Genomic DNA, 21,044 nt, shown 5'->3' on the forward strand with positions numbered 1-21,044 from the left:
CACTCCTCTTTATGAAGTGCACTGACATCACTCCTCTTTATGAAGTGCACTGACATCACTCCCCTTTATGAAGTGCACTGACATCACTCCCCTTTATGAAGCGCACTGACATCACTCCTCTTTATGAAGTGCACTGACATCACTCCCCTTTATGAAGTGCACTGACATCACTCCCCTTGATGAAGTGCACTGACATCAATCCCCTTTATGAAGTGCACTGACATCACTCCCCTTTATGAAGTGCACTGACATCACTCCCCTTTATGAAGTGCACTGACATCACTCCCCTTTATGAAGCGCACTGACATCACTCCCCTTTATGAAGTGCCCTGACATCACTCCCCTTTATGAAGTGCACTGACATCACTCCCCTTTATGAAGCGCACTGACATCACTCCCCTTTATTAAGTGCACTGACATCACTCCCCTTTATGAAGTGCACTGACATCACTCCCCTTTATGAAGTGCACTGACATCACTCCCCTTTATGAAGTGCACTGACATCACTCCTCTTTATGAAGTGCACTGACATCACTCCCCTTTATGAAGCACATGATTGTTTAAAATAAAAAGCAGTTGGTAGTTGACTCTTCTCTGGTAAACTGTGTTTCTTGAGCTCTGCGGTTAGTCCCATTAAATTGGTGACCCCGACATGCTCAACATCTTTTGAGCCCCAACAGTGAAACATAGTGAGAAAGCCTGCTGAATGGATGCCTCTACTGCGCTGCATGCGGTGGCTATGAAACTGCCCACCTTCTGGCCTCACAGACCACGTCCATGGTTCCAGTAGGCTGAGGCTCTGTACCACACTATCACCATCTCAACTGAAGCCACCAAATTCTGGCAATTAGTCGCGAGGCAGACAGACTTCACAGGATACCCCAGCCTCCCGTGGCAAAGTTTCTACAGGTCACCTTGGACAGTCAAGTCAATGGAACTGCTATTCTACGGCACTCCACAAGCTACCGAGGAAGAAGAAGCCATTGGAGAACAGTGAGTGGTGTTTCTACCACAGAAAGTGCACACTGCTGTGTGCCACCATGCGTTACATGGTTGACTCCTAGGTAAACAACAACACCAAGTGCCACTGATGATCTCGGTGATTGGCGACCACATCGGCCTGTTATATGCCACTGATCAACGCACGGAATGCAAACTGCTAGTCAATACCGGAGCTCAACTCAGTGTCTTCCCGTCATCCTCTTACAAGCGGGAATCTTGAGTACCTCAAGCCGACAGCATTACGATTAGCAGTTATGGTACCAAGTCAATACAACTGGTATTAGGTGACACGCCTTACTGTTGGGCTTTCATGCTAGTGGCTGTAGGACAGCCGATTTTGGGAGCAGACTTCCTGAGGGCACATGACTTGTTGGTAGACATGAAAGGGCGCCGTTTGGTCCACGCCACCTCATTCCACATGTGCCCACTTTCTTCAGGTCATTGGCTGGCAACACTGCTACGTGTGCCAACACCACCGATGATTTTGCGAACTTATTAGCAGAGTTTCCTGAACTATTTACACCAAATTTCCATTTAGTCTCTCCACATCATGGAGTTCAGCACTACTTACCCACCACCGGCTTTCTTCTACATTCCAAGGCATGCAGACTTCTCCCTGACTGGCTATTACAGGCCAAAAAGGAGTTCAAAATTATGGAGGAACTAGACATCATCCAAAGGTCTGATAGTCCTTGGGCATCACCACTCCACAAGGTGCCCAAAGCATCTGGCGGCCTAAGACCTTGTGGAGATTACTGACACCTCAAGGTGCAACTGAGCCGAATAGGTATGCAATACCACACATTCAAGATTTTTCCCCCAACCTCCATGGCAAAAGTATCTTCTTGAAGGGAGACTTAGTTAAAGGTTATCACCAAATCCTTGTCCACCCAGAGAACATCCCTAAAACGGCCATTATTACTCAATTTGGTCTATTTGGGTTTCTGAGGATACGTGAACTGAAGGGTCTGATGTGTGGGATAATGCATCTGCTACATGACTCTTTTTTTCCCCACAATATGCCAAATGGATGTGGTATATTCTGAAATAAAAGAGAGATGCCTCTGATGCCTTGTTGATCATGGATCTGAAACCTTAGCAAAGGCAAATGTCGGGCTCTGTGAATACGACAAAATCTCTTCCTTTAAGAAAATACCTAAAATGGTGGATGGCCAGACAAAGGGCCAGAAGCTCCCTGTATCTTTGCTCAGAAGATCTCAAGTGCTTGCTGAAAAAGGCCAATGGCTACCAATTTCCCTCAATCAGTTGTTCCAGCATGCTTCTGATGGCCGTGTTGGATGCAACAACTGTGAGAGCTGTGGGCACCTTGGGTCAAGGATGTACCAACATGGTCGCATTGGCCAGTGCTTCCTTGGCATTGTCGAAAGCAGCTTCGTGGTCCCAGATCAGGTCTTGGGATTGACCGGAAAGAAGTTGGAAAAGTGGTTGCATTATTTGGGCCACCGATGGGAAAAAACTATAGTAAAAAATTACCATGCTGATGATCTCTTGCGGTTCTTTCACTGTGTTTGAACTGGAAAACTTTCTAATGGCCTCCATTTTGGCAGGGAGCAGCACCGCTCTGTGCTGATCAATCTAGTGGCCGAGAAAATTAATGGAGGACAGGCCAAAATGGCATTTAGCTGGATTGATAGTCAGGCCATAGTCACTTAGTCATTGGCATAGTTGACGTAAGTGAGTGCTGTGCTCTTGACGAGAGCAGCTGACAATCATATATCGTCAAGTTAAACGAATAGAAAATCCAGGCCGCGACCCACAGAGTACATAAGTCACTGGAAAGTCTGTGCAGCATTTCCAAAAAGCACACACAGAAATTCAAAAAGGCTGAATGCTGTGATGATCATTGTCTTCAGGATGTTGTTGGGATGGACTGGAATTTGATGATATCCCTCACCAGGTTGATTTTGGAGAAATCCAGAGTTGCAGTGAAATCTTGGATGTGTGGGACTGGCAATAATCTCCACATGGTCTCCATGCTCTGGTAGCTTTTGGCACTATTTGCAAGGGAGATGCCCATGGACTATCTGAACGGCGGACTATGCCCATTTTACGGAACTCCTCTTTGGCGATTCATAGCTTGTTCAGAGCAGTCTGCATGCTTTGGTGTGCAGTGGTGCTCCTCCCGTGGGATTATGATGCTGGACCCTGTGATTAGGCATAACAGTGGGGAACCGCTGGGTGATTAATGCTGGAAATTCGGCCAAGATCTTGGCATATTCTTTCGAGTCCAAATGGGGTTGCCAGCAGAGTGACGTGACGTAAGGTGAGTGATTCGAATGTTTTGGAGTTAACCAACCACTTTCCCTTTAGGTTCACTAATAGAGAGTTAGCCCGTAGGAAATATGCACCTAGCAGAGGTTGTGATACATTTGCTAACATGAATGTCCATACAAATCAGTCAGGGCTGAATTCAAGTGTAATAGTCCGCACCCCATGTGTTCTAATACTGCTTTTGTTAGCAGCTGTAAAGGATGGTCCAGACTTTCCATTACAGGTGTTTCGGCCTTAGGAGGCAAAACACTGACCTCTGCTCTTGTGTCTATCAGGAAATGCCAACCCAAATGCAGGGCTCATAGGTAGAGGAGGCTGTCTTGATGGCCGGCCGCCGTAGACACCAGCGACGATCAGCCCAGGCATTTCCCTGGTATGAGAAAGGCGAGCGGCAATGGCATAAAATTCATTAAACATATTTAAAATTCAGTTAGATAAATTTTTACATGATAGAGGCATTAGGGGATATGGGGAGAAGGCAAGTAGGTGGAGTTAGGTCATAAATTAGATCAACCATGATCTTGTTGAATGGCGGAGCAGGCTCGATGGGCCATTTTTGGCCTACTCCTGTTCCTATGTTCCTATGTTCCTATGTAGACCACAGAACCCCAAGTCTGATGATAGTAACACCAGTGGTCCTGATTTGGACTGTCATCCACAGTTGTTATCACTGCCCTTCTTCCTGGAGCATTGGCCCATCAAGCAATCTGGCGTGGTATAGCAACTGAATCCATGGTGTTGTTTTGCATGCCGGAGATATCAGCACGAGCTGCCAGTTCACGGGGGTCATCGAAATCATCATTTGCCATTAGAAGGCAAATGTCCTCAGGCATCTGCTCCAAGAACAACTGCTCAAAAAGCAGACAGAGTCTGAGCCATCCATTAGCACCAGAATTTCATTCATAAGGGCAATCAATGTTCTGTTGCCCAGGCCATTAGTTCATAAGAGCCTTGCTGCTCGTTCACGCCAGGACAGCCCGAATGTGCAAATCAGTAGTGCCTTAATGCATTGTACCTGTCAGTCCAGTGAACTGACTATGTAGTAGTTCTTGGTGGAGTCAATTGTGATCTTACAAATGTGGAACTGGGCTTCTACCTGGTGAAACCAGACCACAGGCTGCAAGGTAGTTTAAGGGCTACCAAGTTCTGAACATTTTCTTCAGTCATCTAGGGTCAAATTTGCCATTTGGGCCTGTCGGAGTCGCCACTGTAGTCATTTAGTGATGAACTAAACTCTCCAGTTGTCACAGATGAGTTAAGACCAACTGCCTTACTCAACTCTGATGCGCATTTTCAAAGCACCCTCCCTCCTGATGGCCTTTGTAACACTCAGCCTGGAAAAGACATCATCTCTGTCAGCTGGCAGCAAGCCCGGGGTACTTCAGGACTTCCTGTTCTTGTCAACTCAAACCTCCGTGAGCTGGTTCATTGTATAATGTAGTTCAGCCCGCTACAGCTTCTGGTTTATGATATTTTAAAGGGATTTCTTGGTTCTGTATTTGGGCGGCTAGGTTAGAACATAGAACACTACAGCACAGTACAGGTCTTTTGACCTTTGATGTTGTGCCGACCCATATATTCCTTAAAAATAAGTACTAAGCCCTCCATTCCCCGTAACCCTCTATTTTTCTTCCATTCATGGGTCTATTTTCATGGGTCCAAATATTTCAGCCTCCAGCACTGTCCCCAACAATGCATTCCAGGCCCCCACAACTCTCTGCATAAAATACTTACCCCTGATGTCTCTCCTGAACTTCCCTCCCATCACTTTGTACTCATGTCCTCTGGTGTTCGTAGCAGTTAGCGCGACCCTATTACAGTGCCAGTAACCTGGGTTTGAATCCACTGCTGTCTGTAAGGAGTTTGTATGTTCTCCTTGTGTCTGTGTGGGTTTCCTCCGGGTGCTCCGATTTCTTCCCATGTTCCAAAGACATAAGGGGTTAGGATGTCACATGGGTATAATTTTTTAAAATTCCAAACAGCCAAGGTGGTTCCTCATGTTTTCACTGACCGAGTGTGTGTTTGGAAGGCCATCGCCTGTTCGATGTTAGATCAGGAATCCATGTGCTGATCCCTAACTGGAGATGAGATTGAAAACCAGCACCCGAGTGGTGGTGTTTCCACAGCAGGAAAATTTCTGTTCTCACTATTCACATGGAATCTGTGATCACAGTGAGAGAGAGAGAGACATTGCAAGGCCTCCAGACAGGCCCACTGCCCATGGGTGGCATCTTGCTGAGGGTGACCCAGCTTTGCAGGGTGGGTTTGGTGAAGGGACAGAAGGAGGAGAAAGTGTGATTCTGTACTGCTCAATATCTCTGTGACCGACATGAAACAATCTGCTGGAAGAGCTCAGCAGGTCAAACAGCATCAGTGAGGGAAAAGGAATGGTCAATGCTTCAGGCTGGAACCCTTCATCAAAGCTCTTGAAGTGAGTGTGGAAGAGGTGACATGACAAAGGGTCTTGAGGAGGGGAAACAGGTTGCTCTCTTTCAAGCTGACAAAGTTTGGAGGTTTGTGGGAATATTCAACATTAATTTATTTTTAAAATTTAGAAATACCACACAGTACAGGACCTTCTGGCCCACAAGTCCATGCCTCCTAAATACACTAATTATTTATAATTAATTACACATACCCTGTATGTTTTGAAGGGTGGGAGGTAACTGGAGCACCCAGAGGAAACCCATTCAGACACGGGGAGAATGTATAGTTATCATCGGAATGGACCTTGGCTGCTGTAACAGCGTTGGACTAACCGCTACACTAACTGGCATCCTGATGAAAGCTTTTGATGAAGAGAAGTTGATTCTACTGTCAAGATTAAGATAATTGGCATAAAACCTTGGGGATAATGAGAACATGTTATATTAATGCAGTAAATAATTTTGCTCTGGAATTCATTGCCCAGTGGTGAAGGCAGTCCTCAATACTAAAGTGGATAATTAATGAAAGTAAAATCACTGCAGGGCTCTGGAGAGAGAGCATGGAAGTGGGATGAGTTGGTTAGAACTTTCAGAGGCAAATATGAGCCAAAGTGTTCATGATCTGCTGCATCGTTCAGTAATTCTAACATCACCCTTCAAGGGATTGTTGGAGGTCACTGATTTTGCCTCTATTATCTGAGTGCAAATCCTGCCCATGGCTGCCTGTACGGCTAGATTAGGGTAATGAGGATCAAAGTGGGGAGGTATGTTGAAACTGTACAAGATGTTGATAAGACCACACTTTTTTTTAATAAACATACAAACTTTATTCAAACTATAACATCACAAACACAACACACACACACAGAGCTACAACTAAAACCAGAAACAACCATAACATGTGGCAACAAAACCGTGAGAAGCAGCAATTACAACCACCTCTCTATAGCACAGTATTACACAGCAAATTAAAACACGATTTTCGAAATCAACCAAACACCTCGGACACTGCGTGTTGCTGCTCCAGCACCTCATGGGCCCAGATGTAACCCTAAAAGATAGGCAGGCAGTCTGTTCTCCCCACCCCCTTGACTGCCTGCTGCCTCAACCCATAAATGGCCAGTTTTGCCAACCCCAACAGCAACCCCACAAGGAGATACACTGAACAACCCAGCCCCCTTGTGAGACTGTGCACAGTTTTGGTCAGCTAGTGAAAAGAAGGGTCTTATTAAGTGTAATGGAATATTTAAACCGTGTTTCTTACTTTTGCAGCCTTTGCTTCTACAAGGCTGAACCTGCTTGTGTTTTAGAATCAGCAGACGTAATCTAATTTACACCATGAGGCCCAGGATGCATATGAATTAGTAGACACACCTAAATTCCACCATGAGGGCCAGGGATGCATGAATCAGATTTCCTGAATTAGTAGACACATCTAAATTCCACCATGAGGCCCAGAGATGCAGTTTTCTTTTGTTGGTCGCAGACTGTCAGGAGACCTTGAAGATAATTGAATCATTTGTTCAAAGAGATAAGATCTGAAGTAAACAACTGTTGGTAAGCCATGGTCCCACGGCTGAAGTTTGAGACTCTCCAAGAGGTGGCAACATCTCTCAGCAAGAAGAAGAACTTCAAGAGTCCAGCTAACATCCCGGTCGAGGGAGGTGGAGAAGCTGCTACCGGCGCCCCGACAACCTACTACAAGTGTACCGTTGTTGCCTCGCTTCGGCATTTGGGGCCAGTCCAGGCGTTGATAAGTATAATTGGGAAGGGCTTGCATATTGTAGTGTGAACTCAGCTTTAGATTTAATAATAAAGACTTGTATAAACTGAACTGCTCTCGGTGCGTGTATGTCTATTTTCTTTTGGTAGCTCAAATACTGTGACCAATCTAAAACGAACAAAATGAGAGGTATAAGTTTACCCAAGACAACTGGCGCAGCAAGCAGGGTTGGTGTCAAGATGTTTCGCCGAAAGAAAGAGGTGAGCCCTGAGCAGTTCTTTACCCAGTGGACGAGACGAGGCCTAGGCCATCCTGTAGAGGGGATAGGCCATAGAACATAAGCAGGGGTTCGGGTATTTTCCCCTGGGTCCGCTTGGGAGATCAAGGTATCTATCCCTTCAATCTCTACCCTTACATCATCCCCCCTTCCGTCTGTTTGGGAAGTCTGCTGCCTTCCTTATGGGGCGGGCGTGAACAGCAGGTGGAGAGGGCAGTATGTTAGGCACATGCTGAGGAGTATTCGCATTATTACTATGGTCATCATTCCAGATATTCCCATCCCAATCATCAATAACATTAGGATCGTCGCCATTCCTTATCATGGCACGAATACGATGTGGATCAGGTTCTACTCCATGCCTTTCTTTATCTGCACAGAGCTGCTGCCGGAGTTTAATATTATGGCAGATCGTTTGGACATGCTTATCCTCCCATTCTTTGGCTCGGTCCTGACTGGTGCAAACAATCTCACTCATCATGGAACAGCGTCGTCGCAGGGCTTCTCGCTCCTCCTCTAGTTGCTCTCTCTTACGCTGAGATTCTACTTCTCGCTGAACTGATTCTGCTTCACGCTGAATGGAGTGGCATAAGGCTGTGGCCAGCAGCCAAAAACCGTCTGTCAGTGTCCCCTTTTTAACAGGAAATTTACTTTCTCGAAGGAGAGTGGCAACCCACTCTCCCAGAGGCACACTAGATGGATCTAACTTCTCATCCCAACTGAGGGGTGGTCCCAACAAAGACAGGGTATTGGCCAACATGCCAAACCCATCGTCTTTGGAAGTCCATCCCGGAATCAAGAACTGCTCAGGGCTCACCTCTTTCTTTCGGCGAAACATCTTGACACCAACCCTGCTCACTGCGCCAATTGTCTTGGGTAAACTATACCTCTCATTTTGTTCGTTTTAGATTGGTCACAGTGTTTGAGCTATCAAAAGAAAATAGACACACACGCACCGAGAGCAGTTCAGTTTATACAAGTCTTTATTACTAAATCTAAAGCTGAATTCACATTCCAATATGCAAGCCCTTCCCAATTATACTTATCAACGCCTGGACTGGCCCCAAATGCCGAAATGAGGCAACGACGGTACACTTGTAGTAGGTTGTCAGGGCGCCGGTAGCAGCTTCTCCACCTCCCTCGACCGGGATGTTAGCTGGACTCTTGAAGTTCTTCTTCTTGCTGAGAGATGTTGCCACCTCTTGGAGAGTCTCAAACTTCAGCAGTGGGACCATGGCTTATATTACCCAAAAGTTGTTTACTTCAGATCTTATCTCTTTGAACAAATGATTTAATTATCTTCAAGGTCTCCTGACAGTCTGCGACCAACAAAAGAAAACTGCATCTCTGGGCCTCGTGGTGGAATTTAGATGGTGGTGTCTACTAATTCATATGCATCCCTGGGCCTCATGGTGTAAATTAGATTATGTCTGGTGATTCTAAAAAACAAGCAGGTTCCCAGCCTTGCAGAAGCAAAGGCTGCAAAAGTAAGAAACATGGTTTAAATCTTCCATTACATTAAGTTGGAAAGGGTACTGAAAAGGTCCACATGGGTGTTACTGGAAGGGTTGGATTATGGGAAGAAACTGGGACTTTCTTCTCTGGAGTGTCAGGATATGAAAATACTCCAGAGGGTTGTTAACGTCACAGGCACCAGACTTCACTCCACTGAGGACATCTACAAGATGCAGTGCCTTAAGAAAACAGTCTCTATCCTCAAGAACCCCCACCATCCAGGTCATGCTCTCTTCACTCTGCTAAAACGAGAAAAAGATACAGAAGCCTGAAGATGAGCACTCAGCGACACTAGGACCATCAGATTCCTGAATGAACAAGGATCCACAGACACTGCCTTATTTTGACATTTTTCGTGCAATATTTTAAACATTTATTTTGACAGGAGGTTTATATAAATACTTTCACCATGACGTTGCCACAAAACAACGAATTTCTTGACATGTTTATGACAATAAATTCTGATTCTGATCCTAAGGAAGAAAATTTGCGCAGAATGGAGATGTTGGGCTGAAGGGCTTGTTTCCATGCTACATCTTTCTATTATTCCACTCACGTTATCCTCTGGCGGTGAAATCGATTTTCCAGTCCTATGCCAAGAAGGTAAGAACTAGATGACACAGATGTTTATATAGATTTTCCTCGCTTGTAGGTCTTGTGCCTCTTGAGTCGGAAGGCTCTGGGTTCAAGTTGCACTCCAGAGACTCAAAAACCAAACCTTTAATGCAGTGCTGAAGGTGCGCTGTCAGTCAAAGGCAGTGGAGAAAATACAACTTGCATCTATATAACATCTCTCATCATCTTGTAATGTACCAAAGCACTTTACAGTCAATTAAGTGCATTTGAACCTGCTGATGCAAGAAATGTGTCTGCCAAACCCCGTAATGAAGGAAACTTGGCAGTCAGTTTGCACCCAGCAAGCTCACATCAACAGTATTATAATAATTCCTGGGTAATCAGTAGTATTGTTGCTCAGTGGGGAATAGATATTGGCTAGACTTCGAGAGAGAGAGAACTTCCTCAAATGGAGTGGTCAGCCTTACAACCATTTCATGTGATAAACTTCATCCCAAATAGTGCCACACTCCGTGAGTTTCTAATTCAAGTAATGTGAATTAAAATGTTTACTAAATTATGTTGACCTGTAATAAAGTCCTTGGTGGGATTGCTAGGGGAGATGTTGAGGTACTGTGTTACTGTACATAAAGTATCAAAGAAGACCTCCCTAGCATTCTGGACTGATATTTATTCTTCAATCAACATTTTATCTGGTCATCAACATGCAGCCATTTGTGGGATCTTGCTGTGCAGAGATTAGCTGCCAGAAATCTTATATCACAGCAGGGATCATATTGATATATTGGGTGAGGGTGTTCCAGGGAGTCCCGAGAAAGGCACCGGAATAACACAACTCTTTTCTTGTTCAGTTCACACAAGATGACTAAAATGGGAAATGAATAATACTGGATGTTGTGTGGTTCAAGGGGCCTTCCTGGGTATCTGACCCAGGGCATCCAGCAGCAAATACTATTGCCCAAATTGGAAAGTCCCTTCTATGAATGCAAAATCTAGAGCAGTCATTCTCAAGGGGCCACAGCACATTTAAGTAAAAGGCTTATTTTCTTTTCATGTAACAATTTTTTTGGGGGTTTTTTTATAGTCGGTAGGACTATAAAAACTTGACTCCTTCACAGGGAGGAAGGCCCATAAACTTTGAGCAGAGACCTTGGGTGGCCATGGCCAAAAAAAAATGGCTGCTCAGCGGAGAGTGAGATGGAGTGGGGGAAAGAGAGAGAGAGAGAGAGAGAGAGAGAGAGAGAGAGAGAGAGCGAGAGAGAGCGGGGGGTGGGGCGTGGACAGAAGTAGAGAGAGGGAGAGGGAGAGCGAGAGGGGATAGAGAGAGAGAGAGAGAGAAAGAGGGGTTATAAATATAGAGAAGAGGGGCTCCCTCTGAGGGAGTTAGTGGAGAACAATGAGGAAAGAGAGGAAGCAAGATAATGGGGAGAGATAGGAGAAAGAGAAAGAAAAAGACTGAGGGAGAGAGAGAGACTGAAAGATAGAGAAAGAGAAAAAAGAGAGAGAGGGGCCTAGAACACTTACAGAATGTGACAATATGGAGAAGCAAGTGTAGCAGGCTCCAGATCTTACCATGTACTGATTTGGTTTTATCAAACAGGAAATTGAGTGGAGACCAGAAACTACATTAGATTAGGGAGGGCGTTAAATAAAATGAAAAACAAATTTAAAAAATTCAATACATAAGGTAATAACAGTTCTTTCCAAATGCAGCTGAGCCGAGCTCTCTGGTGTTGCGCCAATTGTTTGCCGTTCTATATTTATCTGCTTCATCTCAGATATTCTGTAGGGAGAGAGGTTTATGGGAAATGGATTTGTTTTCCATGAGAATAAAGGTAACCAGTGTCTTTCCTTAGGTGTGCAGGTAAAGCAGGAAGAAAGCACTTTCAGGTGCATTGAAACCCTTTATATAAGTTGGATTTACTTACCACCCTTAATGTGGTAAAGTATCCCAAGGTGGCCATTAAATAGGAGCTGGAAGAAGCAAAACTGCAGAGAGTGGTGCACTCAGACCATCATACTCCTTCCCTCCAATTACTCCATTTACATCTCACATGGTTAGTGCAATGCTGCTACAGAGCCAGCGATGGGGATCATGGTTCGAATCCTGTGCAGTCTGTAAGGAGTTAGAATGTTCTCCCCATGTTTGGGTGGGTTTTCCACGGGGGCTCCAGTTTTCCTCCCACTGTTCTAGACATATTGGGGTTGAGGGTCAATTGGGTGTGATTGGACAGCATGGGTTCATGAGTGAAAGGGCTGTTTCTATGCTGTATGTTCAAAATGAAAATTAAATAAATTGATTAAAAACTGTCTTGGAAGAGCAGCTGACATATTAAAGGTCCCATCCTAACTTGGCCAGGTTCTCTTCATCTTCCTCCTATCAAGGAAGAATATACTCAAGTGTGAGATCATGCACCACCTGATTCAAGGAGAGTTTCTTTCCTGCTGTTTTCGGGCTTCTGAATGAACCTCTCACCAGTAAAATAATGTTGCTTTTGTTCTATTCCAACTGATCTCTCTCTGTAGCTCTGTAACTGCCCTCTTTCCTGCGTATTTACCACTGTACTATGTATGGGTCAATCAGCTGGATTGCTCAGAGAAGGATCTTTCTTGGTAAAAATGAACTATATTTTCAGAGCACGCTAAAGGGAAGAAGGGAGGAAGAGGCTGAAATGTTTCAGGAGGGAATAAGGAACTGAAGTCAGACACTGGCCAGAAAGATGGCCCTCATTCCTGATGCACCATCAGCCATCTCTTTGCCTGCACACACACTACCAAGTTCCTCCAGTAGTTTGTGTTTTTCTCCAGATTCTAGCATCTGCAGGGTTTTGTCTCAGAGAAGGCTGGAAATGCTCAGTATGTTGGCTTGATAAAAGACCAATTGGGAAGAAAGGTATCAGGTGTCCCTTTGGGATGAGGCAGATGGAACATTATGAGGAAAATATGTGATGGTTTCCTCCAGAGATCACAAAACAGTCATGTGAAGCATTCTTCAAACGGTAAGGGATTGGGTAATGTTGATGTTTAAATATATCCTGTGTAGAGGTCTCTGAACACCTAGTGATTAGAAATGCAAATGGTACAGTGAGCTTTCTTACTAGATTCAGATTTCAGATTTATTGTCAGAGTGCATACATGGCATCACATACAACCCTGAAATTCTTTTTTTCTCTGCGGGGGAGGCAGAATTACCACTTATTTGTAGGGCAAAAAAAAACCGTTCACAATGTACATATGTAAACAAATAAAGAAATGTGAGAAACAGCAGTACCTTCACAGAAATTGCTCGAGACGAAAATTGAGAACAAAAAACATTTATTATACAACAATGCAAAGTTGGGTGCTTCCCCTTACCCTGGGAATACACACACATACTGGGGCTCACCCAACTTTTATACAGTTTATTTCAGTATAGAAGTACCCTCCCCCTTACATTCTTCTGCCTCCTGGATGAGTTTGGCATTAGGCAATCCTGTCTGCCTACGTGCTGTTTCTGTGAACTTGGAGGACCAGGGGGCATCCTGTCGGTGTCCCATCATGTCATTGTCCTTATTCACAGCTTCCCGACCCTCAGGGCTTACTAACTTATATGCAGAACTTGCTAATTCTGTCTAAAAGGCTAGAAGACCCTTATTTTATTCAGACCTACTTTACTTCCTACATTCTATTATCTATTATCTATCCTTATCTTATTCATACTGGCTTTATTCATTACACATATATCCATACTAGCTTTCTTCATCTTTCATATTTTCATATTAGTTTTACTCATCTCTCACAATCCTCACTTTTCTTTTAGCTACGCTTCGTGAATTCTCAACTGGAATGTAACTTGGTCTTTTTCTCAGCGAGTCAGTAAACAAACTGCAGTCTCAGCATCATCAGACAGAGTTTGAGAAACATACACCCTTTGGGTTATAGTGATCTGATGAGGGGTCCGTTGAATTAAATACTGCACACAAGTCTTTAGACAGGGGAGCACCATAATGGCTAGAATAGCGAGTCCAGTTGCTGTAAGGGCTGTGGGTATCAGACTCCAGTTACCAATAAAAAGTCTAGTCCTTCCCACACCGGACTGAGGTTGCCAAGTCTGAACCTGGGCATGGGAAGATTTTTGAACTTCTGAAGAAGTGTCTTTAACCGCCTGACCGTTGTGAGCATTATCATTAATCAGTCTTTCACAAACGCTGCCTTCAGCAGCCAACGAATAATCGAGAGCCAGGCGGTTTTGTTGAACTGTGGCTCGTATCTGTCGTCTTTCTTCAGCCCATAAATTCAGGGCAATCGTTGTCTGTTCGGTGATGATCTCCAAGGTTGCCTGGAGTCTGATTAAATGATTTAAATGCCAAGCAGCTGTAGTGTTCTGGAGCAGCTTACGTCGTTTACAACTGGAACTCCCCTTACAGTGGTGGTTCTTAACATTCCAAATGTCTGTGTGACCCAAAGGATGATTTACAGGAGACCAAGTTGGGGAGGGAGGTTCCTTGTCACTTAACCTGTGAGTTGCAGCTTGTCTGCGAACATTAGCATAAGTATCACTGAACCTGTGAGTTGTAGCCTGTCTGAACATTAGCATCTGTATTCACTCTATCTCTGGCACATGTATAATTCTGACTAACATTCTGTCTGTCATTGTCCCACCATCTTCTTTGTGCTATCTCTTTAAAATTCCTTTTTTTAATACCTGTAGAGGCCGAAATATAAATCAAATCTGCTCCCCTAGGGCCGTTCTGTTCCCCTGGTCCATGTTGGGATCATATATTAACCCATACCCCACTATAACTATACTCTATACCTGCGCCCTGTCTATATTCTAAAGTTAAATAATTGTCACCTCTGCTGCCCCTGTTCCAGGAGGACTTAATACATCGTGAGCAATTTGGTGATTTCCCAAAAATTGGGAACCAACAAGTGAACATAACAACAAATCGTTAAAAACAGCATTACAGCACTTTTTCCCGGCATAGTGTAACTTTTAGATCAGAAGGATGAGGGACTGCACGCCAGGTGGAGGGCAGATTATCAATGTTGTTAGTCTGTGGTTCAGCAGCTCATTTAATTCGTTGGATGTGGCTCCATCCCTTTTCCTTCGTTCGCACAACAGTGTCTGTAATCAAAAGTACACAATAGGGGCCATCCCAGAGAGGTTTTAGTTGGTGATTTTGCCATGCTTTTACATATACCCAATCACCAGGTTTAATAGAATGAATAGGATACTCCAGGGGTGGGGTTTGAGCTCATAAGCCCTTCTGTCGTAAGTCATACAGAGAAGTAGAAAGTCCCTGAAAATATTTAGATATGTACTGGTCATTAGCCTCAGGGATAGGGGTATCAGTGTAGAATCCCATGTCAGGAAGACCTGACATCATTTCATATGGTGAGACAGCAAGGTCCTTACGAGGAGCTGTGCAAGTCCTAATTAAACTAAGGGTAAGCATTTAATCCAGGAGAGGCCAGTTTCCTCATGAAGTCGAGTGAGCTGATTTTTCAAGGTCTGATTCATTCGTTCAACACGGCCTGAGCTCTGGGGGTGCCATGGGGTATGTAGCTGCCAATCTATTCCCAGTATTTTACACACACCCTGGAGTACCTGAGAGGTAAAATGTGTACCTCGATCTGAGTCAATGGTTTGAATCATACCATATCGTGGAATCAAAGACTCCAGTAGTATCCTGATAACAGTGCTGGCATGATCATTAGGGGTCGGGAAAGCCACAACCCATCGTGTGAAATGATCTACCATCACCAGGAGGTATTTGTAAACCCCTATCTTAGGTAATTCCGTAAAATCAATGTGTATTCGTTGAAACGGGCGTACAGCTATATTGCGACCACCAGGCATTACCTGGCGCATACTTTCTTATTTACTCTCTGACAGATTGGACAACCCCGAGTACTCTGCTTAGCTATAGTGTATATTCCCGAGCAATGAAAAGACCGTTCAAAAGTATCCACAAGTGCCTGTGTTCCCCAGTGTGTCTGCTGGTGGAGCTGATCAATAATTTGCCGAGCCAAGGCTTTGTTCAGCACTTGGCGTCCTTCTGCCTTCCACCACAACCCATCAACAGTTTGACACATTCCCTGGTCTTTCATGTAAACCTCCTCTTTCCGTGAAAAGATGGGAGTCTTTTGAACCTCATATGGGGTGGGCAGTAACAGCTGCATGTCTATTTTCTCCGTGAGCGCAGCCTGTTTGGCAGCTGCATCTGCCTGTCTGTTCCCCTGTGCTTCAGGACTGTCACCACTTTGATGGCTCCGTACATGAACTACAGCTATTTCCTCAGGTAATGTAAGAACATCTAGAGATTGGACAATTAAGTTTTCATGGATCAACTTTTGTCCTTTTCCAGTTATCATTCCCCGCTCTTTCCAGATCTCCCCAAAGGTGTGCACTACACCAAAAGCATACTCTGAGTCTGTGCAGATCGTGCCCACCTTGTTCTCTAGACCCTGGAGAGCTCTACAGAGGGCATACAATTCACAAGATTGTGCTGACCAATGACCGGGAAGGTGACCGGCTTCAATCACCACTCCTTCTTTCCCATCCACTACACTATACCTGCTATAGCGAGTGCCATCAATGCAACGAGAAGATCCATCAATAAACCACCTTTCACCCTCCTGTAAAGGCTCATCACTTAAATCCTCTCTAATTTTGGTCTGTAAATCTATTACCTCTAAACATACATGCTCTAAATCATTTATGGTATTGTCAGAATTTGGAGAAACCAAGAAAGCTGCTGGATTGTGTTCTTTATTCGTAATCAGGGTCAAATCATCCCTATCCATTAGGATCGCTTCATATTTAAAATTCTAGAATCTGTAAGCCACCTTCCAGCACGTTGTAAGAGAATATTGCGGACTGTGTGAGGGGTGTGAACTATCATCGGGGCACCAAACGTAATCTTTCGTCCTTCCTCAACTAAAATAGTAGTGGCTGTGATGGCACATATTCTGGCAAACCACGACAAACAGGGTCTAAAACTTTTGACAGAAAAGCAACTGGCTGTCAACAGCCTGCCCTCTCTTGTGTTAGTACTCTGGTGGTCACACCTCCTTTCGCATTGGTAGAAAGGTCAAATGGCTTATTTAGCTCGGGTAAAGCCAACACTGGGGCACTAATAAGGCACTGTTTCACCAAGTTAAAATCTTTAATCTCTTCCTCTATCCAGACAACAGCTTCGCCCCCTAGAATCGTGAGTTTATCATAGAGAAATCTGACCAGGCTAGAATAATTTTCAATCCAGATTTTACAGTATCCCACTAAACCAAGGAATTTCCTAAGTTCTTGGGCATTCTTGGGAGGTGGGATCTGTAGAATACCACGTATCCTCTCTGGACTTATTTTCCTAGTCCCCTGACTCACCAGATGACCTAAGTATTTAACTTCTGATTGAACAAATTGTAATTTGGATTCGCTCACCCTGAGACCCTTATTCTCCAGAAAATTCAAAAGTTCAACAGTATACTGTTTAACTAATTTGTACGTTTTCCCCGTGATTAACAAATCATCAACATATTGTATCAACTGGCAATTCTCTCTCCGAGGGGCCTCGTCTAGTATTTGTTCTAAGACCTGGCCGAATAAATTTGGTGATTCTGTAAAGCCCTGGGGAAGGACCGTCCACAGGTATTGATTCTTGCGTCCAGTAAAAGGATTTTCCCATTCAAAGGCAAACATGTCTCTGCTCTCCGTTGCTAACGGACAGGTCCAAAAAGCATCTTTGAGGTCAATCACACTAAACCATTTACTATGGGGATCTATTTTACCCATTATCGTATAGGGATTAGGTACAACAGGGTGACGGGTGAGAATAATTTTGTTCAGCTCCCTCAAGTCCTGCACTAATCGATAGGTACCGTCTGGTTTTTGGACAGGTAAAATTGGGGTATTAAAAGGTGACATACAAGGTTTGAGTATACCATCTTTCACCAACTGGTCAATTACTGGCTGCAGCCCCTTTCGGCCAGCCATAGTAATTGGGTACTGTTTTCGTCTAATTACTTGCTCAGGATCTTTTAAAGTAACTTGCAGGGGAGGAACATCTAACACTCCTCTATTGCCTCTTTTTGCCCATACTCCAGGATTTATTAGTTTCTGATCCTCCTCGGTTAATACATACAATTGAACCCTGATACCCGATTCCAGTGGCCTGGTGCTGATAGCCAATTGGTCCTGTAAATCTCATCCTAACAAACAAACTCCAGCTTGGGGAACTAGTAAAATATCCTCTGTTATTATCTTTTCTCCCATTTGTATTCTTACATCCCTTAATTCAGGGACCGTAAAATCTCTTCCTCCTACTCCCGAAATCATCACTGTCCCCTCTATCTTAACACCCTCGGGTGGTTGTAAAATACTAGACCGGGCTGCCCCAGAATCTACTAAAAAGGTCATCTTGTCATTGTGGGGTCCTGTGCTTAAATTTACCAATGGTTCTCCATGCAGCCCCACGGTGTGTATTGACTGAGAACCGTGACCCCCCTATTCATAATCTGCCTCCATCAATGCATAAGATCGCGTCTCCCTGGCTCGCATTGGGCATTCTCTCTTAAAGTGTCCCTCCTTTTTACAATGGTAGCAAACTAATGCTCCTGTTTCCCAATTCCTACCAGGGTCTCCACGGGGTCCCGGGAATGGTCGTCGTCCCCGGAATTCTCCTCTACCCCTGCCTCTGCTCTGGTCTCTACTTCCCCACTCCTGACACTCCTCCCAACGTCCAGGAGCTGGCACACAGCCCCTACTCTTTCCTTGCTATCCCTCCATGGCTTCCTTGACTGCCTGCATCAAAATCGTAGCCTTTCTTTTCTGTTTATCCTGAGACCTCTGGATGTATGCCTTTTGTGCGATCTGTAAAAGCTGTGTTATTCCCTGTTCATGCCAATTCTCAGTCTTCTGCAATTTCCTTCTAATGTCTGGGGCTGAGTTTGTAACGAAGCCCGTTAATACCAATTGTTCACCCGCTGGGGATTCTATATCCAGACCCCCATATTGCTGCATGGCCGTACGCAATCTATTCAGAAATGCAGAGGGGGTCTCCTCGGGACATTGGGGAACCTCAAATGCTTTCTTAAAATTCTGTCCCTTTGGAACAAATTCCCTGATTCCTTTTTTCAGATTAACCTTATATTCCTCCATTAATGTGCAACCATCATTAGTATTCTTATCCCAATTTGGTTTTGCCAGGGGAAATTTAAGTTCCCCAGGTATTGCCTCTGGTCCCCCTTGATGGTCCCTATCCCAGACTCTAATCCCTGCCTGGTGAATCATTCCACATTCATCCAAAGTGAACAGAGCCCTAAAGATCGATGTTAACTCATCCCATGTATATATATTCGGTCCCAAAAATTGTTCGGCACATCCCTGAGGATCCTCTATCAGGGAGGTAATTTCTTAAAGTTACGCACCTCCGTGGCTTATAATGTCTAGGTGCCTGCTCTCCGGGAAATGAATCAAAGGGATTGCCCTTTTCTCCCGGAGGGTCTCACACTGTTCTGAGTCCAAGTCTCCTCCCTCTCTTGTCAATTGAGGTGGTAATCTAGTACTTTGTGAACGGGTCATCATACCACCCCTACTTTCTTCTTTCTTTAGCTGTGGGGGAGGAGGGGAAGGTGAAGAAGGGTAGAGCATAGGAGAGAGGGGAAAGATAGGAGCTGGGATAGGAGGAGCATAAGGTGGAGGAAGGGAATGTAACACATCCCATCCTTGTGTTTCAGGGACAAAAGGTTCCTCATCCTTCTTGTCCTTACATTCCTTTTCATTCAAAACCAGTTGATCAACCGATCCACTGAGCCAGCAGGCTGCATATTTTCTGCTCTTAATATTATCTCTTTGGTTTTGATAGAGCCAGATGTTCAATGCCTGACACATCCAGTCCTCATTGGATCCAAACTTTGGCCAATATACCGAATTCCCTTTTATTGGGTTTTTAACCCATTCCAGTTAGCAATACCTGACCATGGTCTGTTTGTCTTTCCCGTGGGTTCTCCCCGCACCCCAATCAGATAACATTAATCCTAATGGACTTTGCTTAGTTATCTGATCGTCCCGTCCTTCCTTAGGATTATCTCCCCTGCTACTCACACCTCTCATACTAACAGGTAAGTAAAATTCCTCTTACCGGAATCCAGTAGCTATTCCTAGCGCGCTTCCTTAATGTCCTCCCATTGTTTGTTCTCAATGCCTCTTCTCGGATATCACTCACTTCATCCACTGACCAGTCACCCGCCATCCATGAGTCCAGCTGAATCAGCCGGGGTGCACCTACCCTCGTCGTCGGGCACTCAGTCAGTGGAGGGAGTGGGATCCCGGACGAGACCCCATTTGTGAGAAACAGAAGTTCCTTCACAGAAATTGCTCGAGACAAAAATTGAGAACAAAGAACATTTATTATACAACAATGCAAAGTTGGGTGCTTTCCCCTTACCCTGGGAACACACACACACACTGGGGCTCACCCAACTTTTATACAGTTTATTTCAGTATAGAAGTACCCTCCCCCTTACATTCTTCTGCCTCCTGGATGAGTTTGGCATTAGGCAATCCTGTCTGCCTACATGCTGTTTCTGTGAACTTGGAGGACCAGGGGGCATCCTGTTGGTGTCCCATCATGTCATTGTCCTTATTGTCCTTATTCAAAAACCTGCCTTTGTCACACCTTCCCGACCCTCAGGGCTTACTCTTATATGCAGAACTTGCTAATTCTGTCTAAAAGGCTAGAAGACCCTTATCTTATTCAGACTAACTTTACTTCCCATTCTATTATCTATTATCTATCCTTATCTTATTCATACTGGCTTTATTCATGACACATATCATCCATAGTAGCTTTCTTCATCTTTCATATTTTCATATTAGTTTTACTCAGCTCTCACAGAAATGTAAACAAACTGACTGTGCAAAACAGATAGAAAAAAAAAATAAAGTGCAAAGGTAAGAGTCCTTAAATGAGTCCTTGATTGGGTTTGTTGCTGAGAGTCTGATGGGGGAGGGGGAGCAGCTGTTCCTGAACCTGGTGGTATGAGTTGTGCGGCACCGAGACCTCTTTCCTGATGTCGGCAGCGAGAACTTGTGTATAGAAGTAAAGTGGTCATACTGCCAAGTGTCTTTGGTGAGCCCCTTTACATCAGGGACCTGGGGTGGTGAGAGTTTCACTGAGCAGTGCCATGAAACCACTTCCTGAGTCGGTTCACCGACACCCCGACTGCCTGTCACTTCTGTGGCTGGGAGATC

The 21,044-nt window shown here is 44.6% G+C and overlaps 1 protein-coding gene across 4 annotated transcripts in view; it reads left to right on the plus strand.

Moving 5' to 3' along the window:
* The first annotated feature begins 587 nt into the window (after window positions 1-587).
* Window positions 588-21,044, plus strand: part of rbpjl (recombination signal binding protein for immunoglobulin kappa J region-like) — a 139,295-nt gene continuing 118,838 nt past the window's right edge. For 2 of the 4 annotated variants that reach the window (XM_069884374.1, XM_069884376.1), the window contains exons 1-2: window positions 588-3,286; window positions 9,714-9,838. In XM_069884374.1, coding sequence (XP_069740475.1) covers window positions 9,763-9,838 — 76 coding nt within the window. In that variant the 5' untranslated portion in view covers window positions 588-3,286; window positions 9,714-9,762. Of the gene's footprint in view, window positions 3,287-9,713; window positions 9,839-21,044 lie in introns of those variants that run through there. The other 2 variants (XM_069884375.1, XM_069884377.1) reach the window with 2 other exon arrangements.

This window comes from Narcine bancroftii, chromosome 6, assembly GCF_036971445.1.
Source record: "Narcine bancroftii isolate sNarBan1 chromosome 6, sNarBan1.hap1, whole genome shotgun sequence".
Classification (NCBI taxonomy): domain Eukaryota; kingdom Metazoa; phylum Chordata; class Chondrichthyes; order Torpediniformes; family Narcinidae; genus Narcine; species Narcine bancroftii.